The 21,526-nt window shown below is 42.7% G+C and overlaps 2 protein-coding genes across 3 annotated transcripts in view; both read left to right on the top strand.

Moving 5' to 3' along the window:
• The first annotated feature begins 1,241 nt into the window (after positions 1-1,241).
• LOC308136017 (calcitonin gene-related peptide 1) lies at positions 1,242-5,264 on the top strand. 2 transcript variants are annotated; one of them, XM_080504209.1, is made up of 5 exons: positions 1,242-1,297; positions 1,539-1,630; positions 2,565-2,699; positions 4,471-4,655; positions 4,895-5,264. In XM_080504209.1, the coding sequence occupies exons 2-4, from the start codon at positions 1,545-1,547 to the stop codon at positions 4,628-4,630; spliced, it is 381 nt and encodes a 126-aa protein (XP_080360335.1). In that variant the 5' UTR covers positions 1,242-1,297; positions 1,539-1,544; the 3' UTR covers positions 4,631-4,655; positions 4,895-5,264. The 2 variants fall into 2 exon arrangements, with proteins under 2 accessions (XP_080360335.1, XP_080360334.1); XM_080504208.1 differs by having other exon boundaries at positions 4,468-4,655.
• Positions 5,265-10,433: 5,169 nt separating this feature from the next.
• The window catches only part of insc (INSC spindle orientation adaptor protein), a 55,943-nt gene continuing 44,850 nt past the window's right edge, over positions 10,434-21,526 (top strand). Inside the window, exon 1 of the mRNA XM_080505402.1 lies at positions 10,434-10,599. The gene's annotated coding sequence lies outside the window, so the exon portion shown is untranslated. The remainder of the gene's footprint in view (positions 10,600-21,526) is intronic.

Below are 21,526 nucleotides of genomic sequence, written 5' to 3'. Positions count from 1 at the left end.
TTCCTCTGGAGGGTGGTAATGGTGGGGGAGTTGGGGGGGGGGTGCTTTATTGATTTGGCATTTGAGATATAGCATGAAATGTAACATTTTTGGAAGGTTCTTAAAATATTTATTGCCGGTGATGCTCTTGCGCGGACACTGCTCCGTTCTGCCTCCTATTTAATTAATGACATCAATGCAAATTGGGGGGATAGCAAATGGTCCAAATGACTGGTGGATTTTGTGAATGGAGCACTTAGTGACTGAGGAATGACGTCAGCCCCGAAGCCATATCCCTTATTAGAGAGCCAGGACAGGGGGGGAGGCATCCCATTGGCTCGCTGTGGCATCAGAGCACCGTGATTGGCTGCCGGCAGATAATTAAACACCTACACAGTCAATGCACAAATCCAAGTGGTGGGATATATAGGCTGGTGCGTTGGCGCTGCATGCAACAGAATCAAGAGTTGTACTGGAAGTTGAGAGAAAGTCAACTTATTGTGTTTTGACAGAGAATCCTAGAGAGATATATTTATTTTTATTTTTGCTGGGTGATTATCACGGAAGGTAAGTGTTGACTTTGACTCTTGTGTTGGGTGTTTCAAGGGGAGTTTAATGGGACTTTAAGCTGCTTGTGTGTGTGTGGAAAGGGACACAGTTAGAATACGGAGATGGGTTAGAGTCAGTGATGGGAATGGAGAGCGGCTGCTGGGGTCACCAGTATCACCACCAGTCGCTTTGCGAAGGTCCAGTGTGCTGTTTGAAGGCCAAAGCCTGAAAGACGAATAAGAAAGGAAAAGCATGGAATGAAGTCAGAGGAGCACTCCAAAAATGAAGCAAAGATGAATTGAAGAGCTGCAAGTGACGGGGAGAAATGGGCAGGAGAAACCTGGTTTGAGAGTGTGTGTGTGTGTGTGTGTGTGTGTGTGTGTGTGTGTGTGTGTGTGTGTGTGTGTGTGTGTGTGTGTGTGTGTGTGTGTGTGTGTGTGTGTGAGAGAGAGAGAGAGAGAGTGAGTGTGCTGGCAGCTCATTACACTAATGCACTGGTCCCTTAGGGAGTTGCCAAGCTTGGAGTCCAACCTCCCTCCCTTTCTTTTTTCACCCCTCCTCTGCCAGCCTCAGCGAGCGCTACAGTCATTGCACAGTCTAGGACCTCTTCTTAACACACACACACACACACACACACACACACACACACACACACACACACACACACACACACACACACACACACACACACACACACACACACACACACAACATGACAAAAGTGCCAGACCTGTGCCATCGGGCTGGATGTTCGCTTCACAGGAGAAAAGTATGGTTTTTTGCTGGGTTTTGAAGGGATGAAGGTAGAATTCCACTCACCTCTTCAGGAAGTGGCAGCTCTCTTGTCTTCCCAGCTACCAGGAGAACATCAGAGACGAGTACACGTCCTGGGTTCTGTTGCTTTGTAGGCACACCGTGAGGCGACTGCAGATTCAGTGTTGCGCGAGTGTGAAAATCGGCGATGTTGTGTACGAAGAGTTGACGTGACGGGTGTCTTTCTCACCATGTAGGGGACCATGGTTATGTTGAAGATCTCTGCTTTCCTCGTTGCCTACGCCCTGGTCATTTGCCAGATGTACTGCTCACAAGCCGCCCCCGCCAGGTGAGAAACTCGGTGCATTCACATCTTACTCTTTTGAGTCCTCAACAAATGGGAATTTACAAGAAACTTCAAATTCTGAAAAAGTGCAACAAGTACAATTAGAAGCAATCAGTTGAAAAGATGACAAAGCTGATGGACATTTTTATTAAATTTTTTTTTTTTAAAGATTTGCAATCTGTAGAATGAGATATAAAAAAGGTTGAGAAATAAGAGAAGTCTGGTGTGATATGTATTGATCAATGGTGCAGATTGGCTGAATGGGTGTAGAAAAATGTCAACATAATAGATAACCCTAATGAATGGAGGCACATTATGAAACTGTTTCAAGTTTAAAAATATGTAAAGTCAAGGGTTGTTGAAGAGTTGTTGAAATGAATATTATGCCTCCAAATTAATGCATTAAAATGTGATAACTTTAGTTTAAAGAGGGGAAAAAAGAGAGGAAAAACAGGAGGAATAGAAGTGTAATACAGAAGAGATCCATATATTTATACATAGCCCCATTGAAACCACTCCCGCTGTTCCCATGAAGCTATCGATTTTGTCATAAATCTACAGCTGGTTACGGGTAACCCCCCCCCCCCCCCCCCCCCCCCCCATCCCACCCCCCACCCCACCTCTCCCTTAGATCGGGCCACTTTCCGCAGATTGTTTCTCCCCCCCATGTTGGCCGGGGGCCTTCAAATTCAGACGTCATCAGTCTCAGTAGTGGTGACGTCTTAGTCCCTCCACCCCCCCCCCCCCCCCCCCCACCCCCTCCACCACCACCACCACCCCCACCCCCCATTCACTCTGCCCCACCTTCTTGCACCTGCCTTCCTTCCTTTAACTGCAGAATGTGAAAACTCTATACATTATTGTTGAGTTTATTTCCTTGCCGCTAACCCCCCCCCCCCCCCCCCCCCCCCCCCCCCCCTCCTTGTTCACCACACAGACCGGGTTTAGAGTCCATGTCAGACCGAGTCACGCTCACGGACTATGAGGCCCGAAGGTTACTCAACGCAATCGTTAAGGAGTTTGTTCAGATGACGGCGGAGGAGCTGGAGCAGCAGGCGGCTGAAGGAAACAGGTACACAAGACGCTTCTTTATTTGAAAAAAAAAAGACTGTTTAACTTTTTCTCCCGGCACAGAATCAACCGGGGGGAAGGTTTGACGAATGACAGTGTAAAAGAGGTGGTTAAACTGGCTCCAATTAAGTCAAGAGGTAAAATGGGCAGGTCATTTTTGTCCCACTGTACAAACCTTATTCGTGTGACTTTTCAATTCTGTAGACGCGTTTTATTTTTTTTTAGCTTCACACTTTGGTTCAGTCAGACCTAGAGGTATGTGGCCAGCCGATCAAGCGAGGGATATATTTTTCAAGGAAAAGACAAAAATACATTAACTAAAATTCCCTACTTTCTGTCATGACCCTGCTCCTGCATGGATGAGTTTGATTTTGACTTTGTGTGAAGAGAATACTATTTCCAGCCTGCCTGCAGGGCATGAGAACAGTGTATGCTTAACAGAACGGATAAGTGTGCATGATGTCAATTAAGTGGAGCCGCATGACAGTGGGAAGCAACTGGTTTCTGTTTGTTCTGTGGGTGTAAGAAATGTGGGACTGACGGGGGTGGGGGAGTGGAGGTTTTGGCGCATGAGGGGATTGATGACAACTTCTCTGAATGCTGAGTAGAACAGTTGGAGGGGCATGATGCTAAATTGAGAAATGAGATGGGATTTTGTTTTTAATACCTTCTAATGGCATGAGAATGAAATGCATGTGTGTGAGATGCCATGCAAACAAATGGAGAATGGAGAGAAAAAAAGTGCACGTTTTTCCTACCTATGAGCCTGTTCTCTGCATGTGTGTGTGTGTCCCCTCCCCGACAGCATGGACAGGCCCTTAACCAAGCGCTGCTCCAACCTCAGCACCTGCGTGCTGGGCAAACTGTCTCAGGAGCTGCACAAGTTGCAGACATTCCCTCGCACGAATGTGGGAGCGGGGACGCCCGGCAAGAAGCGCAGTGCGCCTGAGAGCGACAGCTATGCAAGCTACAGCGAGACGTTTGACAGCATCTAACCCGTCCTCATCCGTCCTCAAGCCTCTCTTTTGCCTCGACCGCATCTCTTTCACCTAATTTTGCCCTCCGCCTCCTCTCCTCATCTCAGTTTCCCCCTTCGTCATTTACAGATTGGCAAATGCATGCTGATTTAACGTGCTTGATCGACATGAAAACGAACATGACTTTGACCTGCAAGCAACTTTTCAGTCCGTTCCCTTTCCTCCCCCCCGGTCTCCATTTTTCTTTGGCAGAGAATGATTTGTTCTTCTTATCTCAGACAATCAAACTTAATTTTCACAAATGTAATTCAGGAGCCGGTTAAGACATCCATTTCTGTGTGCTGTACGTGGAGTCATTTGATCTCATTTCAAAAGCCCCTCGAATTTAAATGAATCGAGAGAGATCACTTTAATCTAACCGTGAATAAATGATCCACTCATGCGACACCCACGTTTGCTGTTCAATAAACGTATTTTTCTACCTGGAAGCCTTAGCACATTTTCATTCTCAGGGACACTAAAGCAACCAGTTTAAAATATGCAGTCAAATAAATAGACTTTGATAATCTCTGAAGTTTCACCAAGTTCAAAGGTAAGAAACGTCTCAAAATGCAGATCAATTAATGTTTCAAATGCATGCTTGATGTGTATTTATAACCTGTATATCCTAGCCACATCTGTTATTTTTACGTTACTTGGATAAACTTATGTGCAGGCATAATGTGTGTGTATATAAAGGTTTTAGTTGCAGAGTGTCGTGTCGTCTTTAACCCCCGGTTTGCTCTCCTGAAGCAGCGTTACAGCACAGAAGCGAGCCTGCAACACAGCGACCTGCGTCACTCACCGCCTGGCGGACTTCCTCAGCCGGTCGGGCGGCATGGGCAACAGCAACTTCGTCCCCACCAACGTCGGCGCCAAGGCCTTCGGAAGGCGGAGGAGAAGCATCCAGATGTGAACACCTCTAGACCTTCAGGGAAATGGTGACTAAATACACATCATATCATAATGTTGCCTTATGATTAGCTTTGGAAATGCTCTGATTTATTAACTTTTTATTATAGCAAAAATTGTAAAAATGTGATTTTCAGACTGCCGATGAGTATAATTTTTTGAAAGTTTGTTAGAATTTTAAAGTGGAAAATCAGTAATGAGAGATAAAATAGCAAGTTTAAGTTACACATTGGGTTTCTTATATTTTCTTTGTCTTTTTGTCTTTCAGTGGTTGAATCCCTACAAGAAAACATCAGAAAAAAAACAACAAAAACACTTGAGAACAAAAATCAACAAAAACAAAATTGAGCAGAAAATAAACACTCAACTGGCCCTGTTATCCACTCTCACATTGTTACGGTTAAAGAAAAAAAAACAAAAAAAAACACACATACACACAAAAAAAAAAAAAAAAAAAAAAAAAAAATGATACCCCAGGACAACTTGTCCCCATTTCCATCCTGTTCGTGAAACCTTTTGCTTTTGGCAAATACAAGAGAAAAAAAAGGAGAAAAAAAGCACTTTACTTTATGTACATGAACAAAAAAAAATATATTGTTCCTCTTTTTTACACATTGGAAAATAAAATGAAAGCAGCAGTGGTTATTTTTTTGTTTCCTCCTCTCACCTTGTTAGAGCACATCTCTTCCATCCCTCCGTACCCTGTTCCAGATCCATACTTTTACATCTCCCATAATTCCCCCTTTTCCTCCCGAGGGGTACCCTGTTTTCCCTGTGTGCCAGAGGGAGCGCCATTAAAGATCAGCCTACCCAAGGCCCCCCCACAACGGCTGTTGTCTTGTGCCTTGATGTAGAACAATTTACATGAACATGATTGTACAGGTTCTGTTTGGAGATGCTAAAGAAGACCCGAGCTGGGACGAAGAGAACGAAGACAGATTAATATTGTAAACAATATTGTGAAAACAAATTTCAGCAAGATTAAAATGTATTTTAGATACACTCGGGTTTGGGATACTTGTGTTGTTCTTCAAAGGTTTTTAAACAGGTGTAGAGAGACACTGAATCACTCAGATGTTGATTATATCACAGTCGAAAAGGTTATATATGTATTATATATATATACATATAGTACTTTGGATTTGAATGGATTAGATTCCATTGACAGATGCACAATCGCACACTATGAGCGCATGTAGCCAACTATACTTGTCTACTGTTGCACAGTCTCAGGTGTGTAAACATTACTCATTGAAAGCATTTCTGGCTGACTCCTCAGTTGAGATGTGTGACGATACAAGTTTTAACATCATGATTTGAAGGGGGGAAAAAAAGTGCATGGGGAATTGCTTAATAAAACGCAGCCAAACCTGCAGTCAGACTTGTTCTTTTGCTGTATGCATAGCAAGACAAGCTAAATGTTAGTTTTACAAGTGTAAATATATGGTGGGATAATCTACATAGTGCACTTTTCACTGTGCATTTGTAGACATATTCAGAGGATGACTGAGGACTTAGGGGTTTTGCTTGTTTTTGCAGCAGCACTCCAATAGGTGGCAATGTAATTATCCTCGCAAAAAGTTTCAGCAGAGTCGCACAAGTTATGATAAACTCATACAGAGTCTCCCTCTGACGTCAAGGGGAACAAAAGTGGCCAGATTTCTACTGAAGAATCAACAAATGTTTGAAAAAAGATCCATGCATCTTCAATACCACTTCATCCAGCTTTGTGGGCTGCTGTAGCTGATTCCAACTGACAGTGTTCAAATAGAGATAGACAGGTGACCCACTCACACTCACACCCACAGGCTGGTTTGTTGGTGGAGAAAACTCATGCACACACTGAGAGAACATGCAAACTCCACCCAGAAAGGTGCCCATGCACTACGCCCCTGTGTGGCCCAAGCAAGAACGTGAAGAGTCAAATATGGACCCAGGAAGTCAAATAAAAACAGTGGTGTTCAGACTTAGTTTTTCTTTTGCGGGATTAAATAGTAAAGGGATCCAGATGAGGTCTCCTGCTTTTGTAACTTTTAAAGAAACTTCCTCTCCGAAATGAATAAAAAGCATGAAGCTGCATATTCTCAGACGAATCCCACAACTGAATCATTCAGATTCCTCAGCAGTCCCCTCTAAGACTGCTTTCTATGTGGCATTGTCATCGAACACTTAAAGAAAATAATGTGCCATTAATGGTGGTAACTTGGTTGTTTTCTGAGATAGGCAATAGTAAACATTACTTTGGATGGAGCGTGAGGATTCTGTCCAAAAATCCAAAGGAAAAACCTTTGTAATACATGCATAGTACTTTGAAAGCTCAATAATGCACAATTTGGTATTTATTTTCCACAGATGCATATTATTGAATTGAGTTGAAACATTTATTTTGCACATTCAAAACAACAAAACAAATCAAACAAAAAGTCAAAACAAATAAACATAAACCAAAGCCAGAAAATATGTAAATATATAAATAATGCCCCAACATATACCCAAAAAACTATTAATTTTAAATTGTGTTTATTTGTGCATATTTCTTATTTTCTTCCTGTCTCCAACTCCAAAGGATCAAAGAAGACCATAAAGAACCCATCCTCTAAAGAAATGATGAGTTTGAATTTAAAATGCAAGGATGGTTGGGTATTCAGAAAGGTCTGATATCAAATGTAAAAACATTTATTTCATATAAATTACACTAATTGTCCGAATCAGAGCAGATAAATATCAGGCAAAAGTCCAATTACAGCTCCAGTGGTACTTTCTCCAACGATAACACACCACATATACACTGCCAGTGGGTTCAAACTGTTGCAAGTGCAGAGTTCCCCCCCCCCCAGAAATCCCCGACAGGATTTTAAAAAAAGAAAAGGAAAAACACTTGAAGGATGGATAAATAAAGGCTCTTCAGATCTGTCTGACAAATATGCGATGTAAGTTTGGAAATGGAGGGGATAATGAGCCCATTGAATAAGGGTGAAAATGAAAAACAGGATATAGTTGATCCTATTTAGTTGCACGGATGAATGCCAAGTGTGCACCGGAGCAAATACAGGATATTTGTCACTGTGTGCATCGAGCGCGAGCACACAAGAGCTGTCAGTACCCAGAAAACAAATGTATTTTTGGCAAACGTCGTATTTAGTTCTTAAGGAAACATGCAGTTTTCATGGTCATTTTTCAGGCAATCATTAACATTAACCATGATGGATCTGTACTGCAGACCATTTTAAGTCCAGCTCTTCAAGTGGATGACTTATTATTTGCTTGATTAGAGGAAATGTATGACTAATATCTGAACTTGTGCTATTGGCGTTTAAACAGAGAGGACGATTTGTGTTTTATTCCCCCTCAAGCCTGAAAACCTTCATCCATCAGTTGTTTTTATGGTCTTTCCACTCAAGCACTTTGTCTGTCTCTGTATCTGTCTGCTTGTCTGTCTGTCTGTTGGAAAAAAAAAAAATCGGCGCTAAAGTCGGATCCATGCTGGGATACACATGGAAACTTTCCCTCCCACCCCTCTCTGTGCTCTGATAATTGACGGGGACGGGAGGGTGAGGGGCTCATTGGAGGGGTGGGTTTGGTTTTAAGCTCCTTTCTCGGTAGGAATCTAACAATCCCACTATGCCAGTGAGAATAACCGTCCTAATGGTACACAGCTGCTTTGAATGGGGCCTTTCCAGTTGGAAATTAGATGGTTCGTATAAGAGAAACCAAGACGCGAGCCCCCAGTTCCAAAGACACGACTTGCCATGAGTCCATTTCCCAGAAACCTGCACCACAAACCCATTTCTACATCTTGGGGCTTGGAGACGCTCCCTGTAGTGTTTTTAAGGAATTGCATTCAATTTGGGGGAGATTGGACGCTTGAAGCATTATTTGTGGGTCAGTCTGGGTTCAACTAAGTTAAGTAATTCAATGTATTAGAACAAGAATAATAACTCAATTTAAAAAATGCTTCCTAAAATTGATGTATCTATTGTCATAAACATATTAATAATAATGCCAACAGTGCGAATGCTTGTACCTAAAATCAGCTTGATGGTTTTACCTTGCTAGAGTTAGATGCCTCTTATCATTGATCCAAACTTGATAGTGGGGTCAGTCGTCATCTCATCTAAGGCCCTGGAGCGCTTTTGAAAAGTTCCACCTTGGGAGTCGTTTTCAAAAAGCTGTGTTTTCAGTGGCTCGGAGGACCTTTGTTATGTAAACAAACACCCAAAATACAATGGAAATTCTGTGTTTACACTTCGAAATGTTGTTGTGTAACGGATCTCACAGTCTCAACACAATTTCACTTCGGTTAGACCTTTCACCTGTAGAAAATAGTTAAATATAAAAATCAAATTGAAATAACTTTATTCGTCCCGTAAGGGCAATTCAAAAGCTGCACGCTCAGCAGCTCATATGATAGAATTAACGCTCATATGAAAGAATCAAATAGCAAAGAAGAATGACTACAGTAAATGAACTAAACTCATCCAGGAAACAGTGACACAATGTCCCATAATTCATCTCTTCTCACGTTTTCTGCCTTTACGAGCTGTCATCACAAGAAGAGTGGATCTTCTGGGGAATCTGTTTCAGAGTGGTAAACATGGTCTTGTCTCGTTAATCACTCTACCAAACGGTTTTGGAGTTGAGTTTGTTCTTGAGCTACCTGAACATTTCTATCTGTGAGTCACATCAGAGTGATAGATAAAAATGAATCAAACACTACATTCACACTTTGTTCTTTCAAAGAGTAATTGTCTCGTGGCTATTTTGTCCATGTATGGTGTCTTGTTTGAGACTCACCTCCGGTTGTAGCGATGAGCTTCAGTTTCAACGAACACTTTTCTGTTCCTCTCAACGGGAAATGAGGTAAAATGTGTGAGGAAATTAGCTGTTTATGTTCAGCTTGAAGCTAAACCTTATGTTTATTGATGCTATACGGAGTGGCAGTCCCGTATGAGCGCATGGGAATATGCGCGTGCGCAGCCGCCTGCGTCACCTAATCACACAGTAATTATTCACTCCGGCAATATTAGACCAGCTGAGTCGTGCTTATAATGGGAACCGGCCAACTGGTGCCGATATTGTTCATTTTCCTTCCTCACTTTTAAAACGCACAGTTTGGCCATAAGGTAGTCATTTGGAAGGCTGATTTGAAACCAGACACCCAGGAGTGCTCGTGGTAAAGGTCCAGAAACAACATCAGGCCGGGCCCGCCGTCCCCTCGCCTTCCCCAGTTCCCCTTTCCATGGTGCGCGACTGTTCCTGGGAAGGTAAACACCCTTTCACCATGTCAAAAAATGCTATTTCTTTCTGCTGCCATAGCAAGTTATTCATCTGGCGCGTACTTTCTGTCCCTCCCTCTCTTTCTTCTTCTCCCCTCCCTCCCTTTGCCGCCACATCTGGAACCCAGCTCCCCATTTATTTATGTGGTCTGTCTTGTTTCGCTTCTTTTTTACTTTTCCAAACTCTTATTTAAAAGTTCTCTACCTTGTCTTGTTGGCAGATTGTCTCCATCTGATGAGGTCTGCAATTACATCTCGCCATTATTGGTCACTGTGCAATTACATGCTCCACCACAGAATTTTTAACCCCCCACCCCCCCTCAAAACCCCCCCTCCTCGCCCCCTCCTCTTAACAGCACCACTGCTCATATGGCAGACCAAAATAGAATAGTTTCATGTCTGTTTGGATGGCGGCCCAGCTGAAACTATGCTCCGCCGCTTGACTGACAGTGGGATGTGGGCTTTTTCTCCTCAAGAAAAACTTTTAAGGCCGGTCACGTTGAGACTCTGGGCAGTCAAACTCCAGCAGGCTTAGGGGGCGGTTGGCCCAGCAGGGCTGTGAGTCAGGAGAACGAGCGAGGGAAAGACGTGTGTGAATCAAAGGTTAGAAAACGAGGGTTTAGAGTGAAGAAGACGAACCTTGAGCCGTAACTATGTACTGTGAGGACGATCTTCAGTCACTGACAGCGAGAATGGGGTAAGTTTCATCTTCTGGGAATCATCATCTAGACAAACATTGAACCTTTTATTACCTTTTGGAAAACTTTAGTAACCATGACTGATTGGTTCAGCATGGAGGATGTGATTTAAATACAAAATCTGATGCAGGACATCCAGGCTTTATCCTCTGAACATCTGGTTGACTGAAGAGTCGACCAGCTTGACTCCAGTGTTTTCCCATTTGTGATGCTGTTGCCATGTTGAGCAAATTGTTGCTGCAAACTTGTTTTTTTTTGGGGGGGGGGGTGTGATCAACGTTTCTAAACTTGATAACTGATCATCAATAAAAAACAAAATTAACATCTTTTTTTGTGTGAATAACACTACAAGTGTGAGTTGCTGGGTCAGTAACACGCTGCAGGGTCATGGCTGTGTTTTTTAAAAGAAATACCTGTCTAATCAGCTGCTAATGAGCAGATGAAGGCTGTTGGACTCAATCAAAACGGCAAAGCTGCACACTCTAAAATAAACCAAGAAAAGTTTGGTTAAACAAAGCCGCTGAAAGCTCTTAGGTCACCTGATAACAATCTGTGTCTAAGTGAAGTTGTTTTTTGTTTTTTTTCTTCTCGTCATGCTTCAGTTGGGAAACATTGAATAGTGCAGCTGTAAGTTAAGTGAAAGTCAAGTTCAGCAGAGTCAGTTGAGTTCGTCACACATTGACAACACACATGCATGTGGAACGTTGCTTCTAATAACACGTGTTTTGCATGCATGCTGACACACATCAGCTTGTCTCGCGTGTCGCGTGAGGACTTGACTCTGAAGTCATTTTGACAGTACATTGGACACCTCCTGTTATGGGAACGTGTGTTCAAGCTACTGCACAGTTTTCTTCAAATTGATTATGTCTTGTGATTTTTCTGTGAGTCGTGGTGGAGCCGAACAGCAACGTGGCTAAAATTGTTTGTAGTAGTCTGTTCTGGTCTGTGTGGGGAGTGATGGGAGTTCAGACTGGAAAAACAACAGAGATTACAGTGAAGCCGGCAGTAATGATGAGGACAGGGCAACCACACGTCTCCACTGCAGGCGTGTGTGTGTGTGTGTGTGTGTGTGTGTGTGTGTGTGTGTGTGTGTGTGTGTGTGTGTGTGTGTGTGTGTGTGTGTGTGTTGGCGAAATGAGTGTGTGCATGAGAGAGATGTGTCATTATGTTTTTTCCACATGCGCTCAGGCAGTTTTTGGTTTCGACAACCAAACAGGGAGCTTTTTCGTACATATGCAAATATGAGTGATTCAGATATTTTCATCTTCACTCTAGATATGGACGTACGTTCTACTTCAATAATTTCCTTCCTTTTCTTTGCTCCTCTCGTGGAAACAGAGTCCCTCAAACCACTGAGCCCTCACATGCTGGAGCTGACGTCACCTCGAGTGGAAAAAGTGCACGAAACAGCAAATGTGCTACCAAAGAGTGTCTTCAGACACGCATTCCATATTGACCATATGTAATTAGGTTAAACAAGACAATACCCCGTGGATTCACTGAGAAGTTTTTCATAATGTGAGCTCTGCTCTTTCTGTAATTTCTGAAGAGATTCGATGCTCTATGGAAGACAATGCGTATCGGACAAATAGGGCAATATGGTGGATTTGGAGAGATGTTGTACATTTGTGAAGGAGTTTCACATCTGCTTCCGTAGTTTGAGATCAATGTGTAAAAATACATTATCATGATATATTAGTTCTGACTGAGAAGTGAATACCGAAAAATGTCTGGGTGGCTCAACTGATGTAGAAATATCTTGTGTTGCACCTTGTTCTACAATACTAATATATTTTATGACTATTTTATACTAATATATTTTGTATTATACTAATATAGATACTATATATTAGCTTTAAATCAAGCAAAACAATATTTCCATGAAAATGGGATAAATGAAGGAGAATACATCATTTTTCAAAAATAATTTAGTAAAATAAAGGTTATAAATCCTGACCCACCCTGCTGACAAGATCGTCTGCCAAAGTCAATGAGGAGCTAAATGTGTAAATGTCCAAAGTTGAAATGGTGCATAAAGGTCCTGCTGTTGTTTCTTGCTGCAGATGTTTAATATAATCACATGGAAGAAGCAAAACACAATTCAAAAGCGTCATAGTTGTAAACAACCTTGCTTATTGTTTGACACCGAACTGTGCTGACCGGACACTTTAATCCACTGAAGGTTAACAAAGACACTGACATATGTGGGAGCTGATCTACTCATGGATGCAATGAGGATTGTGTTTGACAGACGGACAGTGATGTGATTTACAATGTCTAGAAATGTTGGTGTTGCAGCTGGCCTCCCATGACTTTTATTTGCAGACATTCATCACATATCATTTTCAAAATCCCTTCTTTTTTTCTCACAACTTTGACTTTGAGGCAACTGATCTCTGATATTGGATTTTTTTGATTAAAGTTGAATTGTTGACCAAAATGCACAGAAAATCCAGATGGGCCTTCTGTGTGAGTGTACAATTTAGACTGCTTGAAACAAGATATCAGTAAATGATTTACTTCTTACAAAAACAGATAACAGTATGGAATTGACTGAAAATGATGATTTAGTTGGCTGATACTGAATTCCCTTAGAAATTATTCTGTGCTGGATGCAAGTAAAAGCCCAAAGTGTTATTCATCATATTTCAATTCTAATGCAATTTATTATAATTTTTTTTTAATAACTGGGCATTTCATGCAGTTTTAGAATGATTGCAATACTTTAAGGGGAGTCAGAGCTAAACCTGGGAGTTCTGCTTGAACTATTCCCATATGACGATGAAAACGTCACCTGTTATAAGATGCCTGTGTAAAATAAAGCTCATTTTAAAAGCATCAGTGGACGACAGGCTAGGACAGCTTCTTCTCCTTAAACATCTGTTCAGCTCTTTCTCACAACACGTGGCTGCTGGTGGATAAATGTGGATTCACAGTGATTCTGTGCCGTGCGCTCTCCTCTCGTCCGTCTGCTGAACAGCTGAAGAGGGCGTGTCGTGGTTTAATGTGAACCGCACTCGCAGGTGTGGCCGGCACTGCACTGTCTCACTGTTTAATTAAGCCCTGCAGGGAGGAGCAGATCAGGGTTTCACCCACTCGCTCGCTGTCCTATAACTGTGACATTAGACAAGTCCAGTAGTGCAGTCGGATGAGGAGTGACTCAACTTTGTGACGGCAGCTGAAGCTGGCAGCAGGTGGCTGCAGTTAACTTGTCTTTTCAAAATCCTAAATTAGCTTCATGTTGAACCAAAACACCGGAGTTCAACCACTTTGGCAAAAAAACACAGACCTGCCAACTTCCTTATATATTGTAAAAGTTCTTAAATCCATGGAGAGACTGACTCCATCTGAAGCTGTTAGCAGATCCTTTATCTCCTGGACGTTGCGAGGTGGCGGCCTCTTTTGATCATGACTTCTTTGCTTTTCCTTTGTTGGACCACTTTTGATACCTACGGACCAGTGCCGATTGGAAACACCCTACAAGAGGTGCAGCTGTGGAAATATCCTGACCCAGTCAGTCAAGTCATCACCATCAAAACATCAACATTGACTTTCAGGGCAAGATGTTAATGAGCTGCCTGATTTATGCCATCAACTAACAGGTGTCATGATAAAAAGTCATGTACTTCATCAGCCATAATGTTGTGACTGATAGTGCATAGGGAATAAGTGGAAAATTAAATAGAAAACTCCAAGCAATACGCTATCAATACGTTTTTATTCTTTATATTATTTGTTATCTGTGATATATACTCACACAAGTAAAGAGAACAAAAAACATAAAAACCTCACAAACAATCACAAGTATTTTAGCAATAATTAAAAGTTACTGGCATGCTATTGCAAAAAGCAGCAGTATTAAAACTGAATCAAAATTCAGATTTTTAATATGATCAATTTTACCGTCTGTTGTTGACATCACTACGTCAATATACTATTTACCTCTGTGAATAAGACAGCCCTACCAGATGCTGCCCGGCCAGATGCTGCTCTGCCGCTCCTCCAGTGCCTCCGGCAGCCTTACTTTTGAGCTGCTGACCTTTGACATTGGCGGAGGACAAACAACATCTTCAGCAGCGTGGAGCCGGCGAGCTGTCTCTGACATTAATCAAAAGGACACTTTTTACGAGCAGAAACAACTGTGATCAAAGGAAATTGTTCAAAAAGTAGTTCTGCCCGCAAAGTTTCCCTGCTGTTGACTGGAAGGGTGATTCGTGTAAGGAGACAAGGCTAATGCATATCGGGCAATGAGTGGATCAGCAAACCTTTGGGCTCGGTGTGAAGAATTCGGAGCACAATCTGTCTGGACAGCCTGGGCGGCCATGTTTTACGTCACGGTGGGCCGCACGACACAAAGCCTTGGAATCCCAGCAGAAAGCCCCCACTTTAATTTTTACACCTGGCCAAGTGTGGATGCTGCGTGTGCGTCACGCGTGCGTGTCCGTCGCTGCTTTATTGTGGGTGACTGTGACTGTTGACACATCAGCGTTCATGACTCAGTGGAGAGTCTCTCTTCGAGGTGGGGAACTCAATTAGGAGAGTGGAGGTATAAATTTTTGTGTAGGTGGGCCCAATATGGCAGCCACTCAGGGTCCCCAAGGCTGGGAGATAAATCAATATCAGACTGGTTGAATTAGACCGCCAGGTTGGAGCATCTTGCGTGTTGACCTCTTTTTCTTTGCTCCCTTCTTCTCTCTCTATCTCCATCTACTAATTGGAGCAAGGTCATGGTTTACTGAGATTCAGTCGCGTCGTCAGTCTTGGCTCGCGATCGCCGCCTCCTGTGTTTGCTCTCTGGCTCTTCTTGAGGTTCGCTGGGGAGATCATGAGAGGAAATGGAGGCTTCACTTCTCCCGTGCCTTTGTTTGACGCGAGATTCGCAAAGGAGATAGAAAGGTCGCTGCTCCCTCCTCCTCGTGAAAAAGTCTTGATGCGGTTGAGAGCACCTCGGGGAGTCTTGGGGAGTCGCTACTCGTTCTCTCTCGTGGTGTAATTTTCTGTTTAGATAACCTCCGCATCCTCTCCACGACTGTCGGTTTCTGGCTCGGCGAGCTCCATAATGGCAGTGACTGACACTGAGAGCAGGCGTTGATAGATGCACTTTTCACCTGAATGTTCTGGGGGGAAAAAAGGTCAATATGATCTCCAACTTAGTAGTTACCTGCTACTTTCAGCTTTTGAGCAAACCACGCATGTGCCAACTTAAGGAACTACTTAACTTTTGGTTTAATTCACACAGAAAAAAAGAAATTGTACAACAATCACCTGATTACTACTTTAAGGGTTATATCATGGATGGATTTAAATAAAAGGGCAATATGTAGATTTCTCTTATTTTAAATAAAATAGAATGTGAAGAAGCATTGTGGATATTGATATTTTGTTCCTCAGAGATCTGGGAATGATTGCACACTACTTATAACGGTACTTCTGGACATTTGATGCTGAATCAGCCTTCAGCCTGAAAGGACCAGTACGAGATAACCTCCTGTCCTTTTTAAAAGAGACTCTGAACACACGGGATAAAACCAATGTCTGGCGCTCTCGGTGACGGTACAAAGCTGTTGATTGCAGTTCTGGCAGTAGTGGAGTCATGTGATAAGGTAGGAGGACCTGTTGGAAGTAAACATGTGCTGATGTGGCAGTTCTCTACACCTCTAATTATAGATTATCAAAATAAATGGAATTGTTGCTGAATATGTCAAAAGTCACAAGACGAATATGTTTTGATACCTTCAATATGACTTTAATATGCAGAATATCACACAAATTATAAAAAAAGAGTGTTGATAAAGACGAAACGGCTGATATCTTTGTTCACTGAATAATCAGATTACTCATTTTCAGGTCTATGTACAGCACATTTCTGACCTTTGTTTTGATAAAAGTAAAAAATGAAAAGTCCAAATAATTAAACATTTCAGCAGTGTCACAGTTGGTTCCATCATTTAAATTCTCTTTTTAAAACCCTCTATTCATTGTTACTTGGGATATTCAGCATCCTTAATGAGACATGGCAGACTGTTTTCCAGATCTAATTACCCAGAAAACTCTCCCATGTGTTTACTTTTCATGCCCAAAGTGGAAAAAATAACACGGCAATGTCTTTTTGAAGTGCCACGTGTGTACGCTGTGAGGCACATGTGGAGATTTTCTTGCATACCTTGCGATTTCTGCCATAGATATTTACTTTATTACTTCGACACTGGGCGTGCCCCCTTTTACCCCGAGCCTGTAGCTTGGTGGTGGGATAACATTCGGAGGTAAAAAATAAAAAGGAGGCGTGGGGGTGGTGGGGGTGGTGGGGGGTGAAAACATTCCACGCTGTTCCATCGTGCTTCTTGTTTTCCTCTGCTTAGATCTGGGCGGTGGACCTATCCTCCACCCCTGATTCTTACTCTTCCTATCCCTCTCCCTGAAAACCCACACAGGGACCCTGCCCACCGAATTCTACTCCCACTTCCTAATGTCAAACAGCTGTGGGCTAGACTGAAGGCACTGCTGCCATTGCATCCTCCTGTGTGTGTGTGTGTGTGTGTGTGTGTGTGTGTGTGTGTGTGTGTGTGTGTGTGTGTGTGTGTGTGTGTGTGTGTGTGTGTGTGTGTGTGTGTGTGTGGCCTCTGAAATCAGGACATTCACAAGACCAGATGTAGTGTCTAAATTGACCGTTCATTCCAGGGTTTATTTATGGCCCCCGCGTTAGTTATGAGGTCATGAATTTACATCGTAGGTGCCTGTGGGCGTAGATAGATGGACAGACTGCCAGCTATAAATTGTGCGTATGGATCGCGCGTCGCTCCCATGTTTTGTGGCTATCTGACATGTGACGCTGCGCCATAACTGGGCCAATGCCATTTCCAAGGCACTCCATCTCACTGAAGGAGCTGCGTGACAGAAACGCCATGAGGTCACTCCCGGTGTGATTGACAGGATGAGATCAGGCAGTGCCGCCGAGGGTTGAGGGCTCCCGCTGCCTGTCGGGAATCTGCTTCAAAAGATCAGTTGGACCACATGCCCGCACGTCCGACCTGGAAGCTGACGACTCCGGGTTTCTCAAGAATTTATTGCCGACTTTAAAACGTTTGGCTACAATGTTTAAGAAACTGATGGAAAAGCAGTTTGAGAAGCTTTGACTGCAATGTTACACCCCCAGCGTACATCCGTGTTCAGGTCGCTTACTCTAGTCAAAATGTATAACAAAACCAGAGAGGCACGTTTTCTTTAACTAATGTGAAACTTGACATTTTAGGCTTCAAGGCTTTTATAGACTCTGAACTCCCACCTTGCTCAGAACAACTTGTTCAATTGGGATTTTACTGTCTTTTCTTTGGTGCCTTGTGGTTTTATGGAGATCTCATGCTGAGCTGCAACAGCTTTCCTGAAGGAACCAGGAGTTTGGTGCACCATGAAGGGGCAAGACAGCTGCTGCGCCAATGTTTCTTTACACACCCAAGGTGGGGTTTATCAAAATTCAAGCCAAGTCACATAATTTAGAGAGACAATTTTAATATGTTGACTAAATCATGGAAATCAACTTGAATGTAAATTGATAAATTAATAGAAAACCTAGATACTATACTGAACATTGCATCATAAACACTCTGCGACAAGTAAAAGACAGAACAATGAATAGTACGGTAAAATATATTACTTAGACCTTCTTGTAAAGTAAGGACTTACTGAAATATGAAAATCAGAGAGAATTGATGAACAATATTTTGAGTAACTTAGGTCTTTCTGAGTGGATTTTGCATGTTCTCCCTGTGTGGAGGTTTCCTCCAAAATGCCAAAGGGTATGAGTTGGTTGTTGGTTTCTCTGGATGGATGGATGGATGGATGGATGGATGGCTGGACGGATGACCTGCAAGTCTTTTAGTAGCAAAAGCTCAAGAATGATATCTTTCCTCGAGTCCTGCAGGACAGAATGAGTTCAACCCTTTGATGAACAATTGTGCTCTAACTGCCCAGCAATGATAAGAGACGACATATCTTTATAAAGAAAACCTTTGAAAATGAATATGATGGGAAAAAATGGCGGTACCCCATTGGAAATTGTGTTGTGAATCGATTCCACAATAGAGTGATCTTAAAGAACCGATCCTTTATAAAGATCAATATGATTAAAAAACAAATCCTTCTCAGGCTCAGGTGAGTGAACGGTTAAACTTTGCTCAGCGGTTGATTGCTGGTTTGCTAAATGGGACACTCCACAAGGGATGGAGATCACACTATGATTAAAGCTTCTTTAATTCATGTCCTTCTACACACGATGCTATACCATCTTCTGACTTTGTTGTATTCATTATCATATAAATAAAAATGGATTGAATTGACATCCTGAACTTTTGTCTCCTTCACTGCAGTCTAAATGTAATCTACATCTGGTGTTGTAAATATGAATATGGTAGAATCTGAACCCCTCCAGATTGTTGAAATCTCCAATGCCAGCCTGCAATGCGCAGCAATAATCATCATCAGAATGTTTTATAACAATGATTCCTGACCCCTCGTATTTTCTTCTCCACTTCCAGAGCATAAACAAAAGAGCTCTGATGATGTTTTCTGTATACATTCCTCTCCAGGCGTCGCTTCGCTTCGCTTTCTTTCAAGGACTCCAGCCACATATCTGACACAGTGTTTCCATTTGGTGTTACACGTTTATATTTTAGTCTCAGTTTAGTGCCGTGCGTTCATTTAATCTGGCCAGTCGGTCTAACCACAGGTTTTCATTTGGATGCACGCCTGTCTCTGACTTCAACCTCAGTCTTTGTCAGCATTTTTTTCAGCTCAGTGACTCAGCTGATGTTTTAGAGAAAAAAAGAAAAAGTTTTCCACTTTTGTTTGTTTGCCGCTCTCCGTCTGCGATTGGGTTTTTCCTCCCATCTTTGCCACAGCGAATGCTTCTCAGCCAATGAGAGGCCGCGTCTGAAGTGGGTGTGGTCGGGCTTCAGCCATACATGACAACGCCCTTCAATCTCGCTGTTTTAAAAACACATTAGACTGGAGGTTCATTTAGATTCTGAGTCTAACTTTATATCTTTCATCCTGTGTATTTCATTGTGCTTACGGTAATTTTCTACTCAGTTTTTTTTTTTTTTTTTTACAGTGTGCTAAAACTGTGTGAAACAATATAAAAGAAACTTTAACGAGACGAGACTGAATGTGACTCAGTATGAACTCACGCTGTAAAACGCTCCTGTGGTCTCGTGTGTGTTAAGCTCAGTGCTGCAGGGGGGTGACGGCCTACTTTGTTAGCAACATGTGTCAAGTTTGCTTCTACTGATTATAGCCACATACCCTACTTTTACCTGACCACGCTGTAAGCCTGTCTCCAATTATGTCAGTGCAACTCCCTATTTGCCATGTGGCGTGTGTGTGTGTGTGTATGTGTGTTGCCTCTCGCTCATTCATTATTAAGCAGCTCCTGATGTTCTTTGCTGGCCGCCACTGCTCTGGTGTCAGGTCCCCCCACTGTCCTGTTCACTGAACCGGGCTGGATCAGGATCCAGTTCCTGTGAGAGCTGCTCCCGGAGCGACTGCACTCACCGAGACGATCTCCTGGTAGCGTTCGGATGTTGTCTCTCCCCCCCGGCTGATTTCCCTTTATTTACTCGCCTAACTGTCAATGGGACTGGGAACCTTAAAATGCACGTGGATATTTATCTTGGCGTGAGTCTGGGGCTTTTTTCACTCTCTTGGGAGGTATGGTGCTGCTACCATCTTTACATATATTTTTTCCCTTGAATGAGAATTATGGGAACTTTTATAGTTGACTGTAAAGCACCAGGATGACAATACGCTCACTTTAGCAGATTTGTGGTGAGCCTGAACAGTTATTTACGCAGGCGAATTTAATCTTTGTATGGGAAAACTGCTCCCTTTGGTGTCTGAGGAAGGAGTTGCTGGTGTGATTATGGCTGTCCTGCAGTGGAGCAGCTATCTGCTGGAGTGATCTGTCCACATTTATTAGGGTGACGTTCAACAGGGTGGCCGATCTGAGGCCGAGACTGGGGCTGCTGGTCCATTCATACATGTATATGTGTGTGTGTGTATGTGTGTGTGTGTGTAACTTGACCCTGCCTGATCTCATCGCCGTACGCTACACAGGTTGCCTAGAAACACCACGAGGACAGAGTATTTAACTTTCATATTATTATGCCAAAGGAAAGAATGCACCCAGACCCAAACAGACTGACATTTCTTTGGCCTTACATGGGAATCTTCTCATTCAGTCCCCTCAGGAGTGTTTCCTGGGAAAAAGGCTGAAGAGTTTTCATATCTTCAAGGATAATTAACACATGCAAGAAAGAAGGAAAAAAAAGAGGCAACTATATTAAAAAGTCTAATCTCTGTTCAATGTTTTACGGAGTGTGTTCAGCATCGCCACCCCCCTAACAATTGATTTCAACATTTGGAGCACTGAGCTGCCCACAACTGACATGAAATTGCTTTTCCAGGTCTTCCACATCCACTGTTTGAATATAATACTCCTCTGCTAATTTCTGCTTTAAAAAGTAAGAACACTTTTTTTTTTCTTTTCCTCTTTTGGGATGCACTCTACAACCAAGCGAACAAACAGATGAACACGGTGCGAGTGACACAAGAACAAAGCCACATAAAAAAAAAAAGCGGGTTGATTCTGCTGTCGGGAGCATCTCTGATGGAGCATTTCACACGACGAGCGAACCTTTCTCCCCTCTGAGGCAGACAGGCGTGCGTCTCTCTCTGCTGCAAAATAGAGTTTTCTTTTTGAAAGTGAGACAGACTTAAATGATCCATTAGACAGGAAAATCTTTTTTCCAGCACTGCCAGTCACAAGTGTGAACTTTCTAACATTTAATACTATATAACTCACTGTAATAGGATTATTTCTGCCCTGTGCCGTCACCATATAACGATTTGACTGCCTTTCATTTAAATCTA

The sequence above is a fragment of the Blennius ocellaris genome (assembly GCF_963422515.1).
Source record: "Blennius ocellaris genome assembly, chromosome: 11".
Taxonomy (NCBI): domain Eukaryota; kingdom Metazoa; phylum Chordata; class Actinopteri; order Blenniiformes; family Blenniidae; genus Blennius; species Blennius ocellaris.
The sequence above is the reverse complement of the archived record's forward strand: the minus strand, read 5'-3'. Positions and strand labels throughout refer to the sequence as shown.